Here is a 22,379-nt window from a genome sequence, read left to right as displayed (position 1 = left end):
TGGCATCCACAGGAACAGAGAAAAAGGAGAATACAGGCAGAAGTCGGGAGGGCCGGTTGAAGCAGAAGTGAGCACGAGACGACAAGGGCAGCAAAATCCGTCTGGGAGAAGCAAGGGACAACAACGGCACCAGACCCATTCGAGTATTGCCCTCCGCAATTGTCTCTCCAGCATCCAAATGTATATCAGACCCATTCGAGTATTGCCCTCCGCAATTGTCTCTCCAGCATCCAAATGTATATCTACACCCTCCCCCTCCACACAAACAGATGCTTACTTATGTGTATAAATAATTTTGCCAAGTGTACAGAGTTGCTGCTGTTGAGCGGGTGCATAATACCCTACCAGTTACTTTATTTGATTTTGTATTTCTCTCGCGTTGTTACTTTTTTTCCCCCTTTGTGATTTGTGTGTGTGTGCCCTTCTCTTATATATCATATCCTGTGTACATAACGGAAAATATACTTTGTTCAAAAACCTATGCCTATGAACCGAGGATTGGAGGTAGTATTACAAAGGCAGTAACTATAAATAGGATAAAATTATATTGTGCAAGTTAGGAAATGGGGAGTCACATCATGTCAGAATGAGTGAAGAAAGAGAGTAAAGCAACAGAACAAATGGTCAGAGGTGGTTGGGGTGTGGTGTTGGTGATGTAGGTGAAAACAATTAAGCCTAATAATTAATTATTAGGAGCTGAATGTAGCCCACCTGATTAATCAAGAGGCTTTGTTAACAGAATGACAGAAAACAGGACAGCAGTACAAAAGAGGCCCTTCAGCCCATCGGGTGTGCACCTACACATGACCACATTTTGTATGAAGCGAACTTTTCGGCCCAGACCACATAACCCAAAAGGATCATTGGAGCCACTGTGTTTAACACTGCTGCCTTACAGCACCAGGGACCCGGGTTCGACTCGGACCTCGGGTGACTGCCTGTGTGGAAGTTGCACGTTCTCCCAGTGTCTGTGTGGGTTTCCTCGGGTGCTCCTGTTTCTACCCACAGTCCACAGATGTGCAGGTTAGGTGGATTGGCCATGCTAAATTTCCCCTTGGTGTCCAAGGGTTGGGTGGGGGATACAGAGCTAGAGTGGGGATTGTGCCTAGGTACAGTGCTCGTTCAAAGGGTATGCGCAGACTCGATTGGCCAAATGGCCTCCTTCTGCACTGTAGGGATTCTTGTGAAAACAGAATGGGATCGTGAGGCACATTAACTCTCGGAGAAAGAGCTTCATAATGCAATTGCCTGTGTGAATGTGAGTCTGGATTTCATGCCAATGCTGCGTAGCTGAAAGAAAGCTCTGCATTGCTAGAAAAGTATATCTCCACTATATGTGGAAGCTAGATATTTTTAAAAAAATGTTAGCCTTAGAACGCATAGCTGGAAGACACCAATTTTTTCATTAAATAAAACTGATTAAGGTTATGCACGAAGTACAGCGGAATTAAGTTACATTATTTTTCTAAGCAAACATTAACAACCAAACCATCCAGAGAAAAGCTTATCAGATGAAATCCTGTACATGTGAAGATGCTTCTAAAATAAGAGCAAGTAAATCTCTCAGCATTGCCCAAGGCACTTGGAAGTTGGGCATGAAAATAAGGAAGGTACAATTGGCGGTATGGGGGTTTAAAGAATAGGTTGGGATTTTTTTTTAAAAAAAATTTTTTATGCGAACTTGGGGGTTAACAACAGCTAGTGAGAAGTGAAAGAAAATGATTGGCAGTTCAAGTGTAGCTCACTTAAATGAAATAAAAGTCTAAAAAATGACCGAGAGTCTGGTTTGGATAATTTAAGAAAGGATACAATTGGGCGTCCAAAATAGCTAAATAAGCCCATTGCCTGTGGCCCTTAAAGCAATTGTCATTTTAGCACAGTTGGCTAGACCGCTGGTTCGTGATGCAGAGCGAGGCCAGCAGCGCGGGTTCAATTTCCGTTCCGATTAAGGTTATTCATGAAGCCCTTTCAACCTTGCCCCTTGTCTGAGATGTGGCAATCCTCAGGTTAAACCACCACCAGTCAGCTCTCCCCCTCAAAGGGGAAAAGCAGCCTATGGGCATCCCTCAAGTGTCCAGGGATGTGTAGATTAGGTGGGGTTACGGGGATAAAGCAGGGAATTGGCCTAGGTAGGGTGGTCTTTCAGAGGATCGGTGCAGACGTGCTGAGCCGCAAAGCCTCCTTCTGCGCTACAGGGCTCTAAAAGGAGCAAGAGGTCAGCATGCCAGACATCCCAAGGAAACTAATACTGAATCGGGGACAGAGATTCAAAATAAACCTAAACAAAACAGCATTGAAGAAAATGTTGGAAATGAGTAACAAATCTCCAGGACCTTGGGCGAAATTCTCCGGTATCAGCGCGATGTCCGCCGACTGGCGCCCAAAACGGCGTAAATCAGTCGGGCATCACGCCGTCCCAAAGGTGCGGAATGCTCCGCATCTTGGGGGGCCGAGCCCCAACCTTAAGGGGCTAGGCCCGCGCCGGACGAATTTCCACCCCGCCAGCTAGCGGAAAAGGCCTTTGCTGCCCCGCCAGCTGGCGCGGAAATGACGTCTCCGGGCGGCGCATGCGCGGGAGCGTTAGCGGCCGCTGACGGCATTCCCGCGCATGCGCAGTGGAGGGAGTCTCTTCCACCTCCGCCATGGTGGAGACCGTGGTGAAGGCGGAAGGAAATGAGTGCCCCCGCGGCACAGGCCCGCCCACGGGTTGGTGGGCCCCGATCGCAGGCCAGGCCACCGTGGGGGCACCGCCCGGGGCCAGATCGCCCGCGCCCCCCCCAGGACCCCGCCCGCGCCGCCTTGTACGCCGGCGGGACAGGCATTTTAGCAGCGGGACTTCAGCCCACTCGGGCCGGAGAATCGCGGGGGGATGCCCGCCAACCGGCGCGGCGCGATTCCCGCCCCCGCCGAATATCCGGTGCCGGAGAATTCGGCAACCGGCGGGGGGCGGGATTCACGCCGGCCCCCGGCGATTCTCCAACCCGGCGGGGGGTTGGAGAATCTCGCCCCAGATGTTTTCCATTCTAGAATTATTAAAAGGAAATAGGAGAGAAGATTGTAGATATCCTAACTATAATCTTCCAATTGTTACGATGGGAAAACTATGCATGCCACTAGTTGAGAAACGTGACAGGGAAATCAGGAAATAATGAGGCAAACGGGACTATATCCTCGGTCAGGAAGTTACCAGGGTCAATGATAAGATGACTAGAGACGGCATGTGGCATAGTGGTTAGCACTGGGACTGCGGCACTGAGGACCCGGGCTCGAATCCCAGCCCTGGGTCACTGTCCGTATGGAGTTTGCACATTCTCAGTGTTTGTGTGGGTTTCACCCCCACAACCCAAAGATGTGCAGGTTAGGTTGATTGGTCCCCTTAATTGGGAAAAAAAAATAATTGGGTACTTTTAAAAAATGATACGGTGACCAAATATCTTAAATTTTCAGCTGTTCAGAAAGAGCTAGTATGGATTTGTAAAGGGTCGTGATGCTTGACAAACGTGATGGAGTCGTTTGAAGAGGTCACTAATGTAGAGGTCAATAAAATGTCTGTGGATGATATAATAGATTTTCAAAAAGCATTTGGTAAAGTTTTTTTAATATATTCATTCATGGGATGTGGGTGTCACTGGCTAGGCCAGCATTTATCACCCATCTTCAATTGCTGTTCAGGGGGGCGGGAAGAGGCCAGGGGGGGGCGGGAAGAGGCCAGGGGGGGGCGGGAAGAGGCCAGGGGGGGGCGGGAAGAGGCCAGGGGGGGGCGGGAAGAGGCCAGGGGGGGGCGGGAAGAGGCCAGGGGGGGGCGGGAAGAGGCCAGGGGGGGGCGGGGAAGAGGCCAGGGGGGGGCGGGAAGAGGCCAGGGGGGGGGCGGGAAGAGGCCAGGGGGGGGCGGGAAGAGGCCAGGGGGGGGCGGGAAGAGGCCAGGGGGGGGCGGGAAGAGGCCAGGGGGGGGCGGGAAGAGGCCAGGGGGGGGGCGGGAAGAGGCCAGGGGGGGGGCGGGAAGAGGCCAGGGGGGGGGCGGGAAGAGGCCAGGGGGGGGGCGGGAAGAGGCCAGGGGGGGGGCGGGAAGAGGCCAGGGGGGGGGCGGGAAGAGGCCAGGGGGGGGGCGGGAAGAGGCCAGGGGGGGGGCGGGAAGAGGCCAGGGGGGGGCGGGAAGAGGCCAGGGGGGGGCGGGAAGAGGCCAGGGGGGGGCGGGAAGAGGCCAGGGGGGGGCGGGAAGAGGCCAGGGGGGGGGCGGGAAGAGGCCAGGGGGGGGCGGGAAGAGGCCAGGGGGGGGCGGGAAGAGGCCAGGGGGGGGCGGGAAGAGGCCAGGGGGGGGCGGGAAGAGGCCAGGGGGGGGCGGGAAGAGGCCAGGGGGGGGCGGGAAGAGGCCAGGGGGGGGCGGGAAGAGGCCAGGGGGGGGCGGGAAGAGGCCAGGGGGGGGCGGGAAGAGGCCAGGGGGGGGCGGGAAGAGGCCAGGGGGGGGCGGGAAGAGGCCAGGGGGGGGCGGGAAGAGGCCAGGGGGGGGCGGGAAGAGGCCAGGGGGGGGCGGGAAGAGGCCAGGGGGGGGCGGGAAGAGGCCAGGGGGGGGCGGGAAGAGGCCAGGGGGGGGCGGGAAGAGGCCAGGGGGGGGCGGGAAGAGGCCAGGGGGGGGCGGGAAGAGGCCAGGGGGGGGCGGGAAGAGGCCAGGGGGGGGCGGGAAGAGGCCAGGGGGGGGCGGGAAGAGGCCAGGGGGGGGCGGGAAGAGGCCAGGGGGGGGCGGGAAGAGGCCAGGGGGGGGCGGGAAGAGGCCAGGGGGGGGCGGGAAGAGGCCAGGGGGGGGCGGGAAGAGGCCAGGGGGGGGCGGGAAGAGGCCAGGGGGGGGCGGGAAGAGGCCAGGGGGGGGCGGGAAGAGGCCAGGGGGGGGCGGGAAGAGGCCAGGGGGGGGCGGGAAGAGGCCAGGGGGGGGCGGGAAGAGGCCAGGGGGGGGCGGGAAGAGGCCAGGGGGGGGCGGGAAGAGGCCAGGGGGGGGCGGGAAGAGGCCAGGGGGGGGCGGGAAGAGGCCAGGGGGGGGCGGGAAGAGGCCAGGGGGGGGCGGGAAGAGGCCAGGGGGGGGCGGGAAGAGGCCAGGGGGGGGCGGGAAGAGGCCAGGGGGGGGCGGGAAGAGGCCAGGGGGGGGCGGGAAGAGGCCAGGGGGGGGCGGGAAGAGGCCAGGGGGGGGCGGGAAGAGGCCAGGGGGGGGGCGGGAAGAGGCCAGGGGGGGGCGGGAAGAGGCCAGGGGGGGGCGGGAAGAGGCCAGGGGGGGGGCGGGAAGAGGCCAGGGGGGGGCGGGAAGAGGCCAGGGGGGGGCGGGAAGAGGCCAGGGGGGGGCGGGAAGAGGCCAGGGGGGGGCGGGAAGAGGCCAGGGGGGGGCGGGAAGAGGCCAGGGGGGGGCGGGAAGAGGCCAGGGGGGGGCGGGAAGAGGCCAGGGGGGGGCGGGAAGAGGCCAGGGGGGGGCGGGAAGAGGCCAGGGGGGGGCGGGAAGAGGCCAGGGGGGGGCGGGAAGAGGCCAGGGGGGGGCGGGAAGAGGCCAGGGGGGGGCGGGAAGAGGCCAGGGGGGGGCGGGGAAGAGGCCAGGGGGGGGCGGGAAGAGGCCAGGGGGGGGCGGGAAGAGGCCAGGGGGGGGCGGGAAGAGGCCAGGGGGGGGGCGGGAAGAGGCCAGGGGGGGGGCGGGAAGAGGCCAGGGGGGGGGCGGGAAGAGGCCAGGGGGGGGCGCGGGAAGAGGCCAGGGGGGGGGCGGGAAGAGGCCAGGGGGGGGCGGGAAGAGGCCAGGGGGGGGGCGGGAAGAGGCCAGGGGGGGGCGGGAAGAGGCCAGGGGGGGGCGGGAAGAGGCCAGGGGGGGGGCGGGAAGAGGCCAGGGGGGGGCGGGAAGAGGCCAGGGGGGGGCGGGAAGAGGCCAGGGGGGGGCGGGAAGAGGCCAGGGGGGGGCGGGAAGAGGCCAGGGGGGGGCGGGAAGAGGCCAGGGGGGGGCGGGAAGAGGCCAGGGGGGGGCGGGAAGAGGCCAGGGGGGGGCGGGAAGAGGCCAGGGGGGGGCGGGAAGAGGCCAGGGGGGGGCGGGAAGAGGCCAGGGGGGGGCGGGAAGAGGCCAGGGGGGGGCGGGAAGAGGCCAGGGGGGGGCGGGAAGAGGCCAGGGGGGGGGCGGGAAGAGGCCGGGGGGGGCGGGAAGAGGCCAGGGGGGGGCGGGAAGAGGCCAGGGGGGGGGCGGGAAGAGGCCAGGGGGGGCGGGAAGAGGCCAGGGGGGGGCGGGAAGAGGCCAGGGGGGGCGGGAAGAGGCCAGGGGGGGCGGGAAGAGGCCAGAGGGCGGGAAGAGGCGAGGGGGGAGAGAGAGGGGAGGAGAGAGGGGAGGAGAGAGAGAGGGGAGGAGAGAGAGAGAGAGAGAGAGGGGAGGAGAGAGGGGAGGAGAGAGAGAGGGGAGGAGAGAGGGGAGGAGAGAGAGAGAGGGGAGGAGAGAGAGAGGGAGGAGAGAGGGGGAGGGGGAAGAGAGAAAGAGGAGGGGCGAGGGAGAGAGAGAGAGAGAGAGAGAGAGAGGGAGAGGGGGGAAAGAGAGAGAGAGGGGGGAAAGAGAGAGAACACAAGGCACAGAGGAAGAGAAAGGAAAGTTGAAAATAAGCAAAAGGAAAACAAGAGGAAGTTCAGAAAAGTAAAGTTTATAACAGTGCATATTATGGATGCCAGCATCATTATACATCATCAAAATCCAAGAAACAACAACCCTGAAGGTAAGTAACAAGTTGGAAAGTTAAGATTAATTTTGAATATATTAAGGCCGTGATAGACAAATCTTTGGTTTCAGGGAATGAAGGAATATTGGGAGTGGACAGGAAATTTTTACTTGAAGCCCAAGCTAAGCCATGATCATATTGAATGGCAGAGCAGACTTGGCAAGATGGTCTTTCCCCACATCATTTTTTATATTTTGCCGTATGCGGCTAACAGCAGTCTTTTTCAGAACTTAGAAAACAACTTACAAGTATAATATGTTTAAATTATGTAACAATTATTTTAGCCGTGGTAAATCATACGAATACTAAACTTTAAAAAGGTTTACTTTTCTTGGAGCCAACTATTCCTATCCCTAATTTTCTACTTTCCAGGGAATACTCTATCAGGTTTTTTGGTAACACTTCATAAGTCTTGCGCTCACTGAAGAAAAATAAAGTTGGATGCTGTGATGCCACCATCTGCCTGGGTTCTAACATGCTTGGCTCCTGCCTTTGAACAGGAAGCCATCTTGGCCTCTCCCAAGAGGAAACGGGGTCCTGAGAAAAATCAATTCCTGCCTTTGAGCAGGAAGCCATCTTGGCCTCTCCCAAAAGGAAAAGGGGTCCTGAGAAAAATCAATTAGAGAGTGTGTCATACTTCAAGGGGTCACTAGCACCTTCCAGGATGTTCTACCCACTTGGCTGTCCAGTCAGTGAACAAAATTGTAATTGAATTTGCTGGAGGCCAGTGTTCACTAACACTCAAGTGAGAAAGTCTTGGAAAAAGCCAAATAGGCCATTCAATCATACCATCATTTCACTTTGAGCCCTCACCTAATGTCTAAAAGGCAGTTTTTTTCTTGGGAAAACAAACTTATCAAATTTGTCAATGACATAAAATATATATGCAAGTTAAGCCACTATCCATTTTTCCTCTTTTTGATACCTTTTTTTCTTAAAACACCATAACAAATTCTCAGTGTTTTCAAATCAAAGAGAATGATGAAAAGTAGGATCAAATATAAAAACAGGGATAACTTTAATACTGTCTCTTCAAAAATAACCTGGCCGCAGTTACAAAGTAAAAAGTGCAATATGTGGGTTTTATGTGTGTGGAAAACTTCTACATAGGATGTTATCCAGAAGGCTGGTCAGTTCCAGTGTCCATACAGATAACTGTTTGACGACTGTTACAGTATTTCTGCACCAAAAGAAAAGTAACAAGATTAGTTTGATAATTAGTGTTTTGGGGTTTAATATTCTTACAAGACCCAACATTAACATTTTATTAGAAATAACAGGAAACATGCATTTTTTTTTCAATGATATATTAACATGCAGATATAACAAGTTAATTGGTACAATGAAGATGGATTACTGGAGCAAGTGAGAAAAGTGGCAAACAAATTTAAAGAGTTAGTGTAGCGTGGGAAGATATATTAAGATGCAGAAGAATTATGTTGAGACGCAAGGTTATTGATGAAATTACAGTAAAAGAATCCCTGTGATGAGCATTTGACCTTTATTTCAGCTTCTGGTGTTTTAAAAATTTCTAACTTACAAAGCATACAAATATTATGAAGATAAAGCTCCCCCTGAAGAACTGCTCTCACCCGACAAAGTGTAGAAGTACTCACCGAGATGAATTTTCACACAGGAATGCCAAAGAACATCCAGCAAATCTTGATAGATTTCAGGTAGCTGCTTTAAAGAAAGCAGCTTGATTAATCTGGAGGAGCACCTTTGAAGCTGCAGCTCATTCTGCAGTTTCTTCTCCTCTGAAAGAGTAGTTGGTCGCAACTCTATTTTGTGCTCCTGAAAAACTTGGTCAATCGTTGCTCCCTTAAGGCTAGAAAACAGTGTCTCCTTGACTAAATATATTGGGATAAAAATTGTGCCAGCCCGTATTACGTGGGGAAATGGGCATGTTCTAGAATAAATATAACTCTCCAGACGAGAAAGCAGCTTTTGAAGGGTCAGTGGAACACTGCCGTGGTTGCGCCAAATTCCTTTTGATTTTGACATCTTCAGTGCCTCAAAGATTCTCACACCGTTCTTTGGCTTTGAGGAAGACCTCAATTTTTGATTTTCCTGTCCTTCAATGTCCTGCAAGCATGCACGCAAAACTTCTTCAGAACTTTCAGCTACGGACTGTGTAATCATGTCACACAGGGACTGATGAAGATGCACAAAATAATTGCAAGTGTCACTCTCATGCTGCATTAATCCGCCAAGGCAGGGCAAATCGACTTTAGTTTCACAAGGTGAATTTCTAGCTTCTGGAACAGAACTCACAATTGATTTAGCCATGTCAGGTAATATTCGTTTCAGAGGTCTCAGAATTAATATTGAAGGGTCAACTGATCCAATTAAACTAAATTTTTTAGCTTCAGTGATGCCTTCAGGTGACAGAATTGGATTACTTTCACCAACCTTCGGAGGGGCAGGTCTCAGTATTTTATATTTATTAATTTCTATCTTATGCCGGACACTCATGCTGATTTCAGGGTTTGTAACATTCGCCTTATTTCCAAGCTCAGCAGCTGGTGCTTTGCTTTCTTGTTGTTTCACTACATTAGCAGGTTCTGTAGTATTTTTTTCATTTGGTATTTCTTTAGCGCTTTTCAATTCTTCTCGAGTCCCAGCAGAAACTGGTGTTTCCCAGGTGACATCCAAGAGTGGTATTTTTGTCTTAACACTTAGATCCAAGGCCGTATCAGAATCCATTCTGTTCATCACACGCTTTTCATCTCCATGGTCAACTGCACAACTTGGATCACAAATACCACTTTGCTGCTGTGTGACATTTCCGAGGGTAGGAGTAAGATTGATCTCTTGGTGTCGAACGTCTAAAGAGTTTGTCTCACTCACCATTTTATTTAGCTCATCACCTGCTGATGCACCTTTTGCAGTAGTAGATTCTATGCACATAGAAGTATTATTGGGTTGCAACTCATTGATGGCCTTTGGAACCCTCAAAGGACTATGCTTATTGGAATCCAGATCTATGACGACATCATTTCTGCAGTTTTGGGATTTATTTTCCACAGAACAGGAACATGATTTGTCACAGTCCGACTGACATTTCTGACACTTTGAAAAGAACAGACCTGTGGCTTCCAGGTAAGCTTTGTAAGGTGCCAAACTGAACACGTTATTTATCACTGGCATAGGAGGGGAAGGAGGGGGAGTTACTCTCTTGCTTTCATTAGAAGCAGGAGAGGGAGCAGGAGAGAAATTAATCACAGACGTTCTTCTGGTTGGACTCTCAGGATAACCTTTTGGACTCTCAGTATAACTTTTTGGACTCTCAGTATAACTTTTTGGTGGGCTTTCAAGTCCAACCTCTACTGGTTTATTATTTAGGTTTTCAGTTTCTTTACTGAATATAGACCTACCACGATCATCACTGGATGGAATATGAATGCTTGGGCTATGCCCCTTCACATAAATGTCCTTTGGTCTTTGATCTGCAGGGGAGCCAGCTGGTCTCTCAAATGGCCCCTTTAGATGTTTTCCAGATAGTACTGGGTGAAAGGCACTATGTTTACTTATCAACTGTTGCTGACCAGCATATTCCTTATTATAAAGCAAGTTTAATGAATTGTAGCACCGTTCATTTGTTTGTGCATCAATGATGTGTGACCTGAAGTGTAACATGTCCGGTGAAGGACGCCTTGCATTTGTTGGATCTTGCTGAGATGGAGACACTTTGTTTCTGGCGGGACTTTGGGGTTTAAACTCAGTTGGCTGCGCAATAGGCTGTGATGCAGGGTGAATCAAAAGATTGGTCAGGGAGACACTTTTCTGCTGTGGAGGATGATGAGCAGGATACCCAAGAGATTCTGAAGGCTGTGCGTAAGGATTCCCTGAACTAAGTTGGCCTGAAAAAGTGGAACTGGGTGCAGACATCTGCCCACCTGTACCTGGAGCTGGATAATGGCCCACCTGTGCTTTGTAGCTATGCGGATGTAACAATGAGTAAGTACCTGCAGTTTGTTGGTTTGAAATAGAGTAAGTACCTGCAGTTTGTTGGTTTGAAAGAGAGTTCCTAGAATGCAAAGCAGTTGGCTGAATTGGCATTGGATACTTTGGTGGAGATAGCTTATCACAATACAAAGGTAGTTGCATTTGTTGCCCTTCAGTTCTCACAAATGGACGCAAGGGACTTTTCTGAAAGTCTTGGATGTTACATATGGTAGCATTGCTGTGACTTGGTATATTTCCATTTGAGTTTTCATACGAGTGAGCAGAATATCTGGGATCTTGTAGGATGTTACTATTGTAAGTTCCATATCCTCGACACAGAGGTGAAGTCACTCCGGGTAGTTTTCCAGTTTCTTTGGTGATTCTGCCCATTGAGTTAACTTGTATGTTGCCAGATCCATGATGCAAGCAGTTACTTTTCAGAAGAGGGTTAACATACTGGGGACTATGCATCAGTTGACTGTTATTCACAAGTAAACAACTTGAAGTAACAGGAGGTGGCATCCTCCATTCAGTTTCTTGTCCTCTTCTACGAAAATGTTCTGCTGAATTTTCCAAAGAGCTACCAGCTCCTGAACAACAGACACTATTTCTATATACCGGTTGTGGAAATGCAACATTTGCACAGTTATTAACTGTAGATAAAGTGGGTGAAATTAAACTGTGTTTCTCAACCTCAGAAGAACAGAGCACAGCTGGAAGATTTTGGCTTTTTCTCAAGGTCTTTTGCCGTTCCACAAAAGTGACCCATTTTGACCGGACATTCATCAAATCTTTTACCAAGTCAAGTTTATCATTCTCACAGACAGATGGCTGAAATGGCCGGGGTCCAGTCTCAGGTTCTGTCTGATACACATGGCTGCTGAGACGTGAAACATCACCTGGTTGCGACTGGATAGTTGGATTACCCATATGTGGCATATAAGGTTGTGGCTGGTCCCAGGCTCCTAGTAGATTAGTTCCGTCACTATTCCGAAGATGATATGCTAAATAAGAGCCAGTGTACTTAAGAGGATTTTCAGCAGCACAACTAGGTAGGGGACTGGGTTTACAGAACCCTGCTGATAATCGACTGTGTTCATTCTCCAGCCGAGGCATCTTACTACAAATAAGCGAATCCATACGTTCAAGATTTCTTTTATTGGCCATCATGACGCTTCCAAACTTTTTGCTGCTCCAGATAAAGGGAAAGAGCCTTAACCAGAAGAAATAGAACAATGTTAAAATTATGCCATATCTTTGTGAAGTTTTAACGGTGATGCTCTATATATGTCATAAACTTCATATCATTTGGAATCAACAGGAAGATAATGCACTGCAACAGGTAACTCAATTGTACATCAGTTTTATGGAACTAACTGGAATGTAGCCTACTGGAACTGACATTTATCTCAAATTGGTAACAGGAACACACAAGAGGCTATATTCACAACGCAATTTGTAAAATGATGAATCAAAAGACTTGCTTTACCTGATCCTATTTAGCTGTACTCAATCTCCAGCTAATAAGACAAACATCTATTTTCCAGCTAATAAGACAAACATCTATTTTCTTTGTACCTGTAGCAATTCTTAGTTTGCCTGTTTTATTTGCATTATCAGGATTACAATGGACTGAATCTTACTGGGGGAAGGGTACCAGCTCTTAACAAGGCTCAGTTAAAATCTGACATGGCAAAATATAATGATATATGAATATCATAAATCATCTGCTCCCAATTTGTGGCATGCTAATCCTCAAAGGTGAATAAAATTGCCTCACTTGCATCAATTACTTAGTTCATTTGCGCAATGAATCTCTCACTATTACTCACTGACTAGCCGGTCAAAGGCAGTGTAGGATATATAGCAAACAATGTTGCTGATTTAGCTACTAATCTATTGCATTTCTCATCACACTTGGAGATTTACATGGAGTTCTGAAGCATAAACAGAACTTGGAAGGAAATGAAAAGAAATCCATTCAAAATTTCAAACTGTGGTGAAATATTCAAACACAGGTCTTCGAACTATTACATGCCTTCCAATTTTAGAATCAGGACATCGGAACATAAAATGACATTCACGTCAATAGGATATTTTATTTTAAAGAATGCCATTTTAAAAAAAATCAAAGCTTTGAACCCCAATGTCACCGTTGTAGATTGCACAAGGTTGTAGAAAAGAGAACACCGCTGTGGTAAAGTGCTTCGCAAAGTGTGTATCTCAAAACTAGACTTAATAGCAATCTCAAATTAGTAATAAATGAAGAGAACATTCAGTGGACTCCACATCTCCACCATGCAATATTAATTTAACGTTATTACAATTATGCAACTCAAGGTTTTTCCTGCCTGTTTGATGCTCGAACTACAATGCTGAAAATATTTTTTATTAAGAGCTTCCATCTCATTCGGGAGGCACATCCAACAACTTGCTCTGAAAACTCTGCTCATATTTGGACAGCTATGATACATTCCACGCAGCAAAATAACCCACCCACAACATACGGGGGAAAAAAGTCAATCTGCGCACTCTCCCAATGTTAACGGACCCTTAAATTCCAAGATTCACAACTTTACCAATGGTGATCAATTTTTTCTTGGACCATACCTTATACACCAAGTTATATCAAAATCCAGTCATTATTTTTTGAGATATATTGTTTGCAAATAGGGTGGAAACAAACCTCTGTGGGCGGAGGTAAAGTTATTAATTAGTGTTGTACAGACGTCTCTCCAATGGGCAACTGACATTCCGATTAAAATAAAACAAAGACATTGAGCCTGAAAAGCGAATTAACTGTACTGGTACATTGCCACAATATGCACTCTTTCTCCAAAATTGGCTCGGAATTCAATATTGACTCATTCCAATTAGATTTTAGATACAATTCATTGTAGTTGTTGAATACAGTGCAAGCACTTCACAATATGCTCAGTCACGGTTGGATTACAATTGTGGATCAATATAAAACAGTATTGTTACACAAAATGTCAATTTGGTTTCAAATTTGATAATTTAAGGAATTCAATTATCTTTCACTGAATTTTGGTCAAATTGAAGATTACTGTTAGCAACTTTTAGCAGCGACTCTGCAAGTCTTAAAAATGATACAAAAATCAAAAAGGTTTTGATATGAGGTCATGAAAATCCATCACCCAATACACCTGTTTTGACGACATAACTCCTGTACACTACAAGTTAAGAGGCTTACTCAAGTGATCTGTGTTTTGGTATCATCTCAATTGAATGCCTTGAGTAAATTATCAGCTACTTCATGTGAATGTACGTTTCTAAATGAAAATGTCTATATTTCTATAATGTATATATTTCTAAATGCAATGGAAATGATGGTGCAAAAACAAAATACCAGAATGTTAACAATTTCACATCAACCAACATGTTGTTTTATTCCATGCTGGTTGTACATTTTAAGCAGTGCAGCTTTTCTAAACCGCCACTAAGTGGCAGACAAACATCAAAATTCACTCAGCCTGGTTACATTGTCCTTTCTCAGTAAAAAGATTGATCAGAAAAATATTCACCGAACACACTTCGCTGTCGGATTGCTACCATCAAGAGAAATATAAATATGGAATTTTACAGATATTGCTCTGTAATTTAAGGAATTCAATTATCTTCCACTGAATGTCAGATTCACGATGACCCATTAGTTAGCAACTTTTAGCGCCGACGCAAATATGCTGTTAATCACAACACAAATGTCCATTTAATATATTGCAATATTAAAGGGGAGGCATCTTCCACTCAATGCATTCTCAACCAAGTTTCTAAATGAATGTCTATATTCCTCATTTAGAAAAATGCTCCAGTATATGGTGTTCCAGTATATGGTGTGCAGCTTAAGACCACGATGAATGCACAAGCTACTTTGATCTGAATTTTGAAATTACAATTATTTCACAGGTATCTTTGCACGCTTGTTTTTTTCCTACCAATGACAGTTAATGCAAAACATATCACATCAGAAACTTTAGATTAAACCTTCATTGCAAAAAGGGTCAAAAGAACACAAAAAAGAATGAAAATACATACCATTATAGGTCTTTACTAATGTAATCCATGATTAATTCCACCGATAAAAAGATATGCAAAAACAACAGCTCATCAGAAACTTGAGGGAATTCACTCTATGACTGTCCTGTAGTAGAAGCAATAACGAATGGAAGCCTTTAGGTGCTGCATGCTGCCTATTTGGCAAAGGAAACAGACTCGTGACAATCACTGTAGGATCAGCCAATAACTAACTACCAAGTACACTCTTTGAAGTGCAGCTATCAGCAGAGATTGTAAATATTTATTATCCCCTATTCACCATCAATCTAACCAGTGATTCAATCATGTATCAACAAACGCGTTTAAAAATTAAGATAAGCAAATGTTTACCTAGATTAAATCAAAGGTTGCCTCCACTATAGCAGTAATGAACGAACCAGAACAATATTATTTATGGTTTCATGTATTTTGAGCTGAAGTCATAGATAGCTTCCTCTACCAACAGTGTAAAAGTGAAAATACACTTCACTTTCAATATTCACCAACTAGGGCCTGAACACTCAAAATGTTAAGAAGGAAACCTTTGAAAAATCGAATGCCACACACACACACACAGCCATTAATGTCCCATCTCTTTAATATTTACCCTAAAGGTTCTATAAAATATGGAACCTAATAATTCAATTTTTAAAAGTTCTTTGGAAAGAAAACATGTAAATATTGATACCAATACTCAAAACAATCTGCTTTCATTAAAAAAAAACACAATGTATCAGCTGAGTTTAACGCAATTGTGTTTAATTTGAATTCAAACCCAAGGGTGAATGCCAAGCTACCCCAATCTGGCACACTAACTACTTAAATGCTCCAAATTGTTGATTTAGTTCCAAGCCAATGAGGCGAGTACCACAGCAAAAGCAAATGTACCAGATTTATTAACATAATTCCTTCCCTCCACATTATCCATTCAAACAGAGGTGCCAGGCCACAAGAATCAGTTGGAGGGATGGTAATAGGAAAAAAAACACTATTAATTTCCATCAATTAAAATATTTTCACAAGTTCTTAGCAGTCTTTTAAGCTGTCTCAGTGCAGCTTTTCCAAGCAAGCAGTAGGTGTCACAGTAATTTAACAATCAACTACAAGTGTGATATTGGTTTCAATTTATCCCCCCACATACATTAGGTCAACTATTATAAATGACAAACCAAAATGTTGATGTTAATAATTTCCAACTGTAAGCTTCAAATTAGTATTTTGAATTATAAATCTTCAACTTCAGTAAAAATAAAAATGTGAAACTAGGCAAATTAATCACATCTAGTAACTCTTTTCCCTTTGACAGTATTAAATGTGTTTTCATGAAGTGTTTATGAACCGTAACTCCTTATGGGGCAAATCCCGACAAGGAGCTTTTCCTAATAATTACTCTCTCTCAAGTTAAGCTAGCCAGATCTCTCAGACGCTTCTTTAAGTCTAAGAACTGATACAGGTCTACGAACTGGTCTAGGTCTCCCTTAAGGAAAGGAATCAGCAAAGAATTTTACCTTCTTCCAGATAACAAGTGTTGGTGTAAACCTTCTGCTTTGGTAACATACCTGGCTATATGAATTAATGCCTGCTTTTAAGTTGCCACGAATGCTGAGAGAGTGAACTTTGGACTAAGAGTGACTCTAACAGATGTATCCTCCAAAGACAATGGGCCAGTGATGACCAGTGCTCCACGGACTGCAGGAGCCGTTATGCTAAGAGACCGAGAGCACGAGTGAGAGTGAACAATTCTTTCAGGGTCTAGAAGTTTCTGCCTTCAGACAACAGCAACAGAGCAGAGAGTGAGGTGCTTCCACCTCGAGCGTCCATTGGCTTCTCCCAGAGTCTCTCCGAAAACTCCACCTGACAGGAACCAACTCGCTGTTGGTTGCCAGGCAGAATACTGTCCCTGGCCAATCCATTGCCAGCAGCCAATTGAAGCAAACTCCTCCAATCTCTTGGGTGACACAAAGTCTGGGTTCTTCTGCCCAAAATCCAAACTTATATAAGTTTATTATTTTGACACCGAGTTCCTTACTTCCTTTCCTTGACTTAAAGGCATGTCTCAATTAACGATCCATCGACCAAAAAAACCAAAATAAAAGGAATAGGAACCAAGGGAATCGACAGGTAATTCCCTTACATTACACAAAGGTGGCGTTTTGCAACATATAAAGATTAAAAAGATGGAAAACAATCTTATTTCTATCACGGAATGCAAAAGTTCAAACTCTTTGATACAAAATATCTCAGCATATCTATCAAAATCTAAAGTACCTTAAATGCCCCGAGTACCACACCCCCTCCTCAATAAGATATCGTGCCTCAAAATGGAACCTGATCAGCTCATGTTTTGCAAATGTGGGTGTTCTTTTGTGTAGGTTCATCCCTTTTTCATTATTCTTAAGGCTATATCCCCATTTCATTATTCTGAAGGCTAGATAAGTTACTATTATCAGTAAAATTCAAAATTATTTAATTGTCGAGAATTCTTAGAGTAAGTTGTTTTTATCTGGTCAAAAATATTTAATGTCTTACAGTAACTACTATAACCTCTGTTTATTCGTTAATTTTATAATTGTATTTTAAAAAAAGCTTTAAAACTTTTATAAAGAATGATAATCGTTTGTCAACCAGAGGCTACATTCCTATAGCATGCGCTCCATTTTTGTGACTGATTTTTTTTTGAATGAATGTATAATGGCGCACAAGATATGTGATATCTGGTTCTACCATGTACCAGTTTCGAACAAATTCCTTTCTCAAACTTAAACCAGTCTCCAGGTCTCCGACAAATGGGACATGCTTTATATCACAAAGAGAGGTCAATGTATGTTAATACAATTTTCAAACATTCCTTTTGCTAAAAGCCATGTTATCAGGATTATTTAAAATAGACAGAACCTGCATAGACAGAGTGGATAGTCAGAGGCTTTTTCCCAGGGTAGAGGGGTCAATTACTAGGGGGCATAGGTTTAACATGTGAGGGGCAAGGTTTAGAGGAGATGTACGAGGCAAGTTTTTTTACACCGAGGGTAGTGGGTGCCTGGAACTCGCTGCCGGAGGAGGCAGGGACGATAGTGACATTTAAGGGGCATCGTGACAAATGCATGAATAGGATGGGAATAGAGAGATACGGACCCAGGAAGTGTAGAAGATTTTAGTTTAGACGGGCAGCATGGTCGGCACAGGCTTGGAGGGCCGAAGGGCCTGTTCCTGAGCTGTACTTTTCTTTGGGTTTTTTTTTGTTCTTTGCATATTTTGCCCTCATCGTATTAGTGTACACCACCCATCTTGTGTTCAAAGAGTTTTTAAAATGTCCCAATGCCATAGGTCAATTCTTAGCATAATTAGGTATCAGACATATGTTTCATGCCAGTACTGTGTATCGCGGATATCTGGACAAACCTTTCAAACGTGATCATTTATCTGTATTAATGGAATCATTATTCCTAAAATATAATTTTTCCAATTAACGGACAATTTAGCATGGCCTAACGTCCACATCTTTGGGTTTGTAGGGGTGAGACCCATGCAGACTTGGGAAGCATATGCAAACTTCACACGACAGTGACCCAGGGCCAGATTGAACCCGGGTCCTTGGCACCGTGAGGCAGCAGTTCTAACCTCTGCGCCAACATGTCGCCCACAGCTTCCACTTTCTGGGGAATAGAATTCCGTACACCAATGACACTTTCGGAGAAAAATGTTTTTGTCGTTTCAGCCTTAAAAAGGAGAACTCTTATTTTTAAACACTGCCCTCTGCTGGATTTAGACTTCCCCACCAAGGGGAAACATCCTCCAGATATTCACCCTAGCGAGACCCAGTAGGACTGTATACAGTTCAACAAGATCATTCCTCATTCTTCTAAACTCCAATGGGTTTAGGTCTAACCTGTTCAACTATTCTACTTAAGGCAACCCCTTTGTCCCTGGAATGAGTCCATGAATCTTCTCGGAATTCCTTCTAAAGCTATTATATCTTTTTATAATAAGGAGACCAAATCTGCACAGTATTCCAGATGTGGTCTCTAATTTTAGATTTTAACCTTCTTGTAAAAAAAATGCAACATTCCTAATCACTTACTATATTTGTACTATACTATACTAACTTTATGATTCATATACTAGGGACCCCTAGATTCCTCTGTATCACCGAGTTCTGCATTCTTTTTCCATTTAATTAATATGCGGCTTTCCATTCTGCCTGCCAAAGAGAATAAGTTCACATTTTCCCACATTATACACCATCTGCAAATATTTCGTCCATTCACTTAACCGGCCCATATATCTTTGTACCTATTGGAAAGCCAAGTATACGGCATCTCGAATGTTACTTCAGAAAAAAATCTCAAAGTTAGATAAAAACAGATTAATTAAACAAGGTTTCCCTTTCACAAAGCGTAATAGATGCTCCCAGGAGTCTTGCTTGAGGTATACGAACAACATGTCCTGCCCAAAGGAGCTGGTTGAGTTATTAGTGCTTCGATGCGAGTATGTTGGCCAGGGAGAGGAAGTTGCTGTTGGACGTCCTTTTCTTGTCACCAAATCTGGAAGATCATGCAAAATCACCACAGATTTGTACTTTTCCTGTGCTTTGAGGTACGTGCTGCAGGTTGTCAAAATCTCCAAAGCATGTGGGAGCACTGCTACCTGGTAAAACATGATGTTTCCCCCCCAGGCAATGCTTACTTTTTTTCTGCACTGGAATGGTATTACAAAGTCTTAGCAATTACATTGTTACCACTAATTCCAAATGACAGGACAGGTTTACAATTGGATGCCTAGCTGGTTACCCATTTCGATGGACTCCAGAGATGACGGAGAAATGCCATGCCTGCCGCAACAGATCTTAGTGAGTATACTGATTTGTCGCGTTCCACAGCCTGGATTCCAAGACCTCAACCTCATTTTGGGTCGTCGCTCATCTTATACTTGCGCAAGCATCAGATTCAGTTGAGCATTGTGCAGCCTTGGAGAGTTTGAAAGCAGGGATCTTTGCTGTTGGATTTATCTGTATACTATGGGGACATTAGCTACTGTTTCACAGAATGGACAGAGCGTTTTAAGCACTTCCATGGTGGGGCTTTCAAGTTATCGCAAATTGAAAGGTCGGTGTTGTTCATGATTTTATCAATCTCACTCAGCGGATGGTGTTGCAATGAATGGCAGGCAGAAAAATGTGGGACGTCTCCCTGTGCCACGTGCCAGTGAGGCTAGAAATAGGAAGATAGAGCAGATAAACACGTGGCTAAACAGCTGGTGTAGGAGGGAGGGTTTCCATTATCTGGACCACTGGGAGCTCTTCCGGGGCAGGTGTGACCTGTATAAGAAGGACGGGTTGCATCTAAACCGGAGAGGCATAAATATCCTGGCCGCGAGGTTTGCTAGTGTCACACGGGAGGGTTTAAACTAGTATGGCAGGGGGGTGGGCACGGGAGCAATAGGTCAGAAGGTGAGAGCATTGAGGGAGAACTAGGGAATAGGGACAGTGTGGCTCTGAGGCAGAGCAGACGGGGAGAAGTTGCTGAACACAGCGGGTCTGGTGGCCTGAAGTGCATATGTTTTAATGCAAGGAGCATTACGGGTAAGGCAGATGAACTTAGAGCTTGGATTACTACTTGGAACTATGATGTTGTTGCCATTACAGAGACCTGGTTGAGGGAAGGGCAGGATTGGCAGCTAAACGTTCCAGGATTTAGATGTTTCAGGCGGGATAGCGGGGGATGTAAAAGGGGAGGTGGAGTTGCGCTACTTGTTCGGGAGAATATCACAGCTATACTGCGAGAGGACACCGCAGAGGGCAGTGAGGCTATATGGGTAGAGATCAGGAATAAGAAGGGTGCAGTCACAATGTTGGGGGTATACTACAGGCCTCCCAACAGCCAGCGGGAGATAGAGGAGCAGATAGGTAGACAGATTTTGGAAAAGAGTAAAAACAACAGGGTTGTGGTGATGGGAGACTTCAACTTCCCCAACATTGACTGGGACTCACTTAGTGCCAGGGGCTTAGACGGGGCGGAGTTTGTAAGGAGCATCCAGGAGGGCTTCTTAAAACAATATGTAAACAGTCCAACTAGGGAAGGGGCGGTACTGGACCTGGTATTGGGGAATGAGCCCGGCCAGGTGGTAGATGTTTCAGTAGGGGAGCATTTCGGTAACAGTGACCACAATTCAGTAAGTTTTAAAGTACTGGTGGACAAGGATAAGAGTGGTCCGAGGATGAATGTGCTAAATTGGGGGAAGGCTAATTATAACAATATTAGGCGGGAACTGAAGAACATAGATTGGGGGCGGATGTTTGAGGGCAAATCAACATCTGACATGTGGGAGGCTTTCAAGTGTCAGTTGAAAGGAATATAGGACCGGCATGTTCCTGTGAGGAAGAAAGATAAATACGGCAATTTTCGGGAACCTTGGATGACGAGTGATATTGTAGGCCTCGTCAAAAAGAAAAAGGAGGCATTTGTCAGGGCTAAAAGGCTGGGAACAGACGAAGCCTGTGTGGCATATAAGGAAAGTAGGAAGGAACTTAAGCAAGGAGTCAGGAGGGCTAGAAGGGGTCACGAAAAGTCATTAGCAAATAGGGTTAAGGAAAATCCCAAGGCTTTTTACACGTACATAAAAAGCAAGAGGGTAGCCAGGGAAAGGGTTGGCCCACTGAAGGATAGGCAAGGGAATCTATGTGTGGAGCCAGAGGAAATGGGCGAGGTACTAAATGAATACTTTGCATCAGTATTCACCAAAGAGAAGGAATTGGTAGATGTTGAGTCTGGAGAAGGGGGTGTAGATAGCCTGGGTCACATTGTGATCCAAAAAGACGAGGTGTTGGGTGTCTTAAAAAATATTAAGTTAGATAAGTCCCCAGGGCCTGATGGGATCTACCCCAGAATACTGAAGGAGGCTGGAGAGGAAATTGCTGAGGCCTTGACAGAAATCTTTGGATCCTCGCTGTCTTCAGGGGATGTCCCGGAGGACTGGAGAATAGCCAATGTTGTTCCTCTGTTTAAGAAGGGTAGCAAGGATAATCCCGGGAACTACAGGCCGGTGAGCCTTACGTCAGTGGTAGGGAAATTACTGGAGAGAATTCTTAGAGACAGGATCTACTCCCATTTGGAAGCAAATGGACGTATTAGTGAGAGGCAGCACGGTTTTGTGAAGGGGAGGTCGTGTCTCACTAACTTGATAGAGTTTTTCGAGGAGGTCACTAAGATGATTGATGCAGGTAGGGCAGTAGATGTTGTCTATATGGACTTCAGTAAGGCCTTTGACAAGGTCCCTCATGGTAGACTAGTACAAAAGGTGAAGTCACACGGGATCAGGGGTGAACTGGCAAGGTGGATACAGAACTGGCTAGGCCATAGAAGGCAGAGGGTAGCAATGGAGGGATGCTTTTCTAATTGGAGAGCTGTGACCAGTGGTGTTCCACAGGGATCAGTGCTGGGACCTTTGCTCTTTGTAGTATATATAAATGATTTGGAGGAAAATGTAACTGGTCTGATTAGTAAGTTTGCAGACGACACAAAGGTTGGTGGAATTGCGGATAGCGATGAGGACTGTCTGAGGATACAGCAGGATTTAGATTGTCTGGAGACTTGGGCGGAGAGATGGCAGATGGAGTTTAATCCGGACAAATGTGAGGTAATGCATTTTGGAAGGTCTAAT

The 22,379-nt window shown here is 46.6% G+C and overlaps 1 protein-coding gene across 5 annotated transcripts in view; it reads right to left on the bottom strand.

Annotated features, from left to right (window-relative positions):
- The window catches only part of c30h15orf39 (chromosome 30 C15orf39 homolog), a 96,408-nt gene that overhangs the window by 6,809 nt on the left and 67,220 nt on the right, over positions 1-22,379 (bottom strand). For 3 of the 5 annotated variants that reach the window (XM_072492926.1, XM_072492922.1, XM_072492924.1), the window contains one exon: positions 8,336-11,880. In XM_072492926.1, coding sequence (XP_072349027.1) covers positions 8,336-11,837 — 3,502 coding nt within the window. In that variant the 5' untranslated portion in view covers positions 11,838-11,880. Of the gene's footprint in view, positions 1-8,335; positions 11,881-14,723; positions 14,879-22,379 lie in introns of all 5 variants that reach the window. The other 2 variants (XM_072492923.1, XM_072492925.1) reach the window with 1 other exon arrangement.

This window comes from Scyliorhinus torazame, chromosome 30 (assembly GCF_047496885.1).
Source record: "Scyliorhinus torazame isolate Kashiwa2021f chromosome 30, sScyTor2.1, whole genome shotgun sequence".
Lineage (NCBI taxonomy): Eukaryota > Metazoa > Chordata > Chondrichthyes > Carcharhiniformes > Scyliorhinidae > Scyliorhinus > Scyliorhinus torazame.
This window is presented reverse-complemented; position numbering and strand designations above follow the sequence as displayed.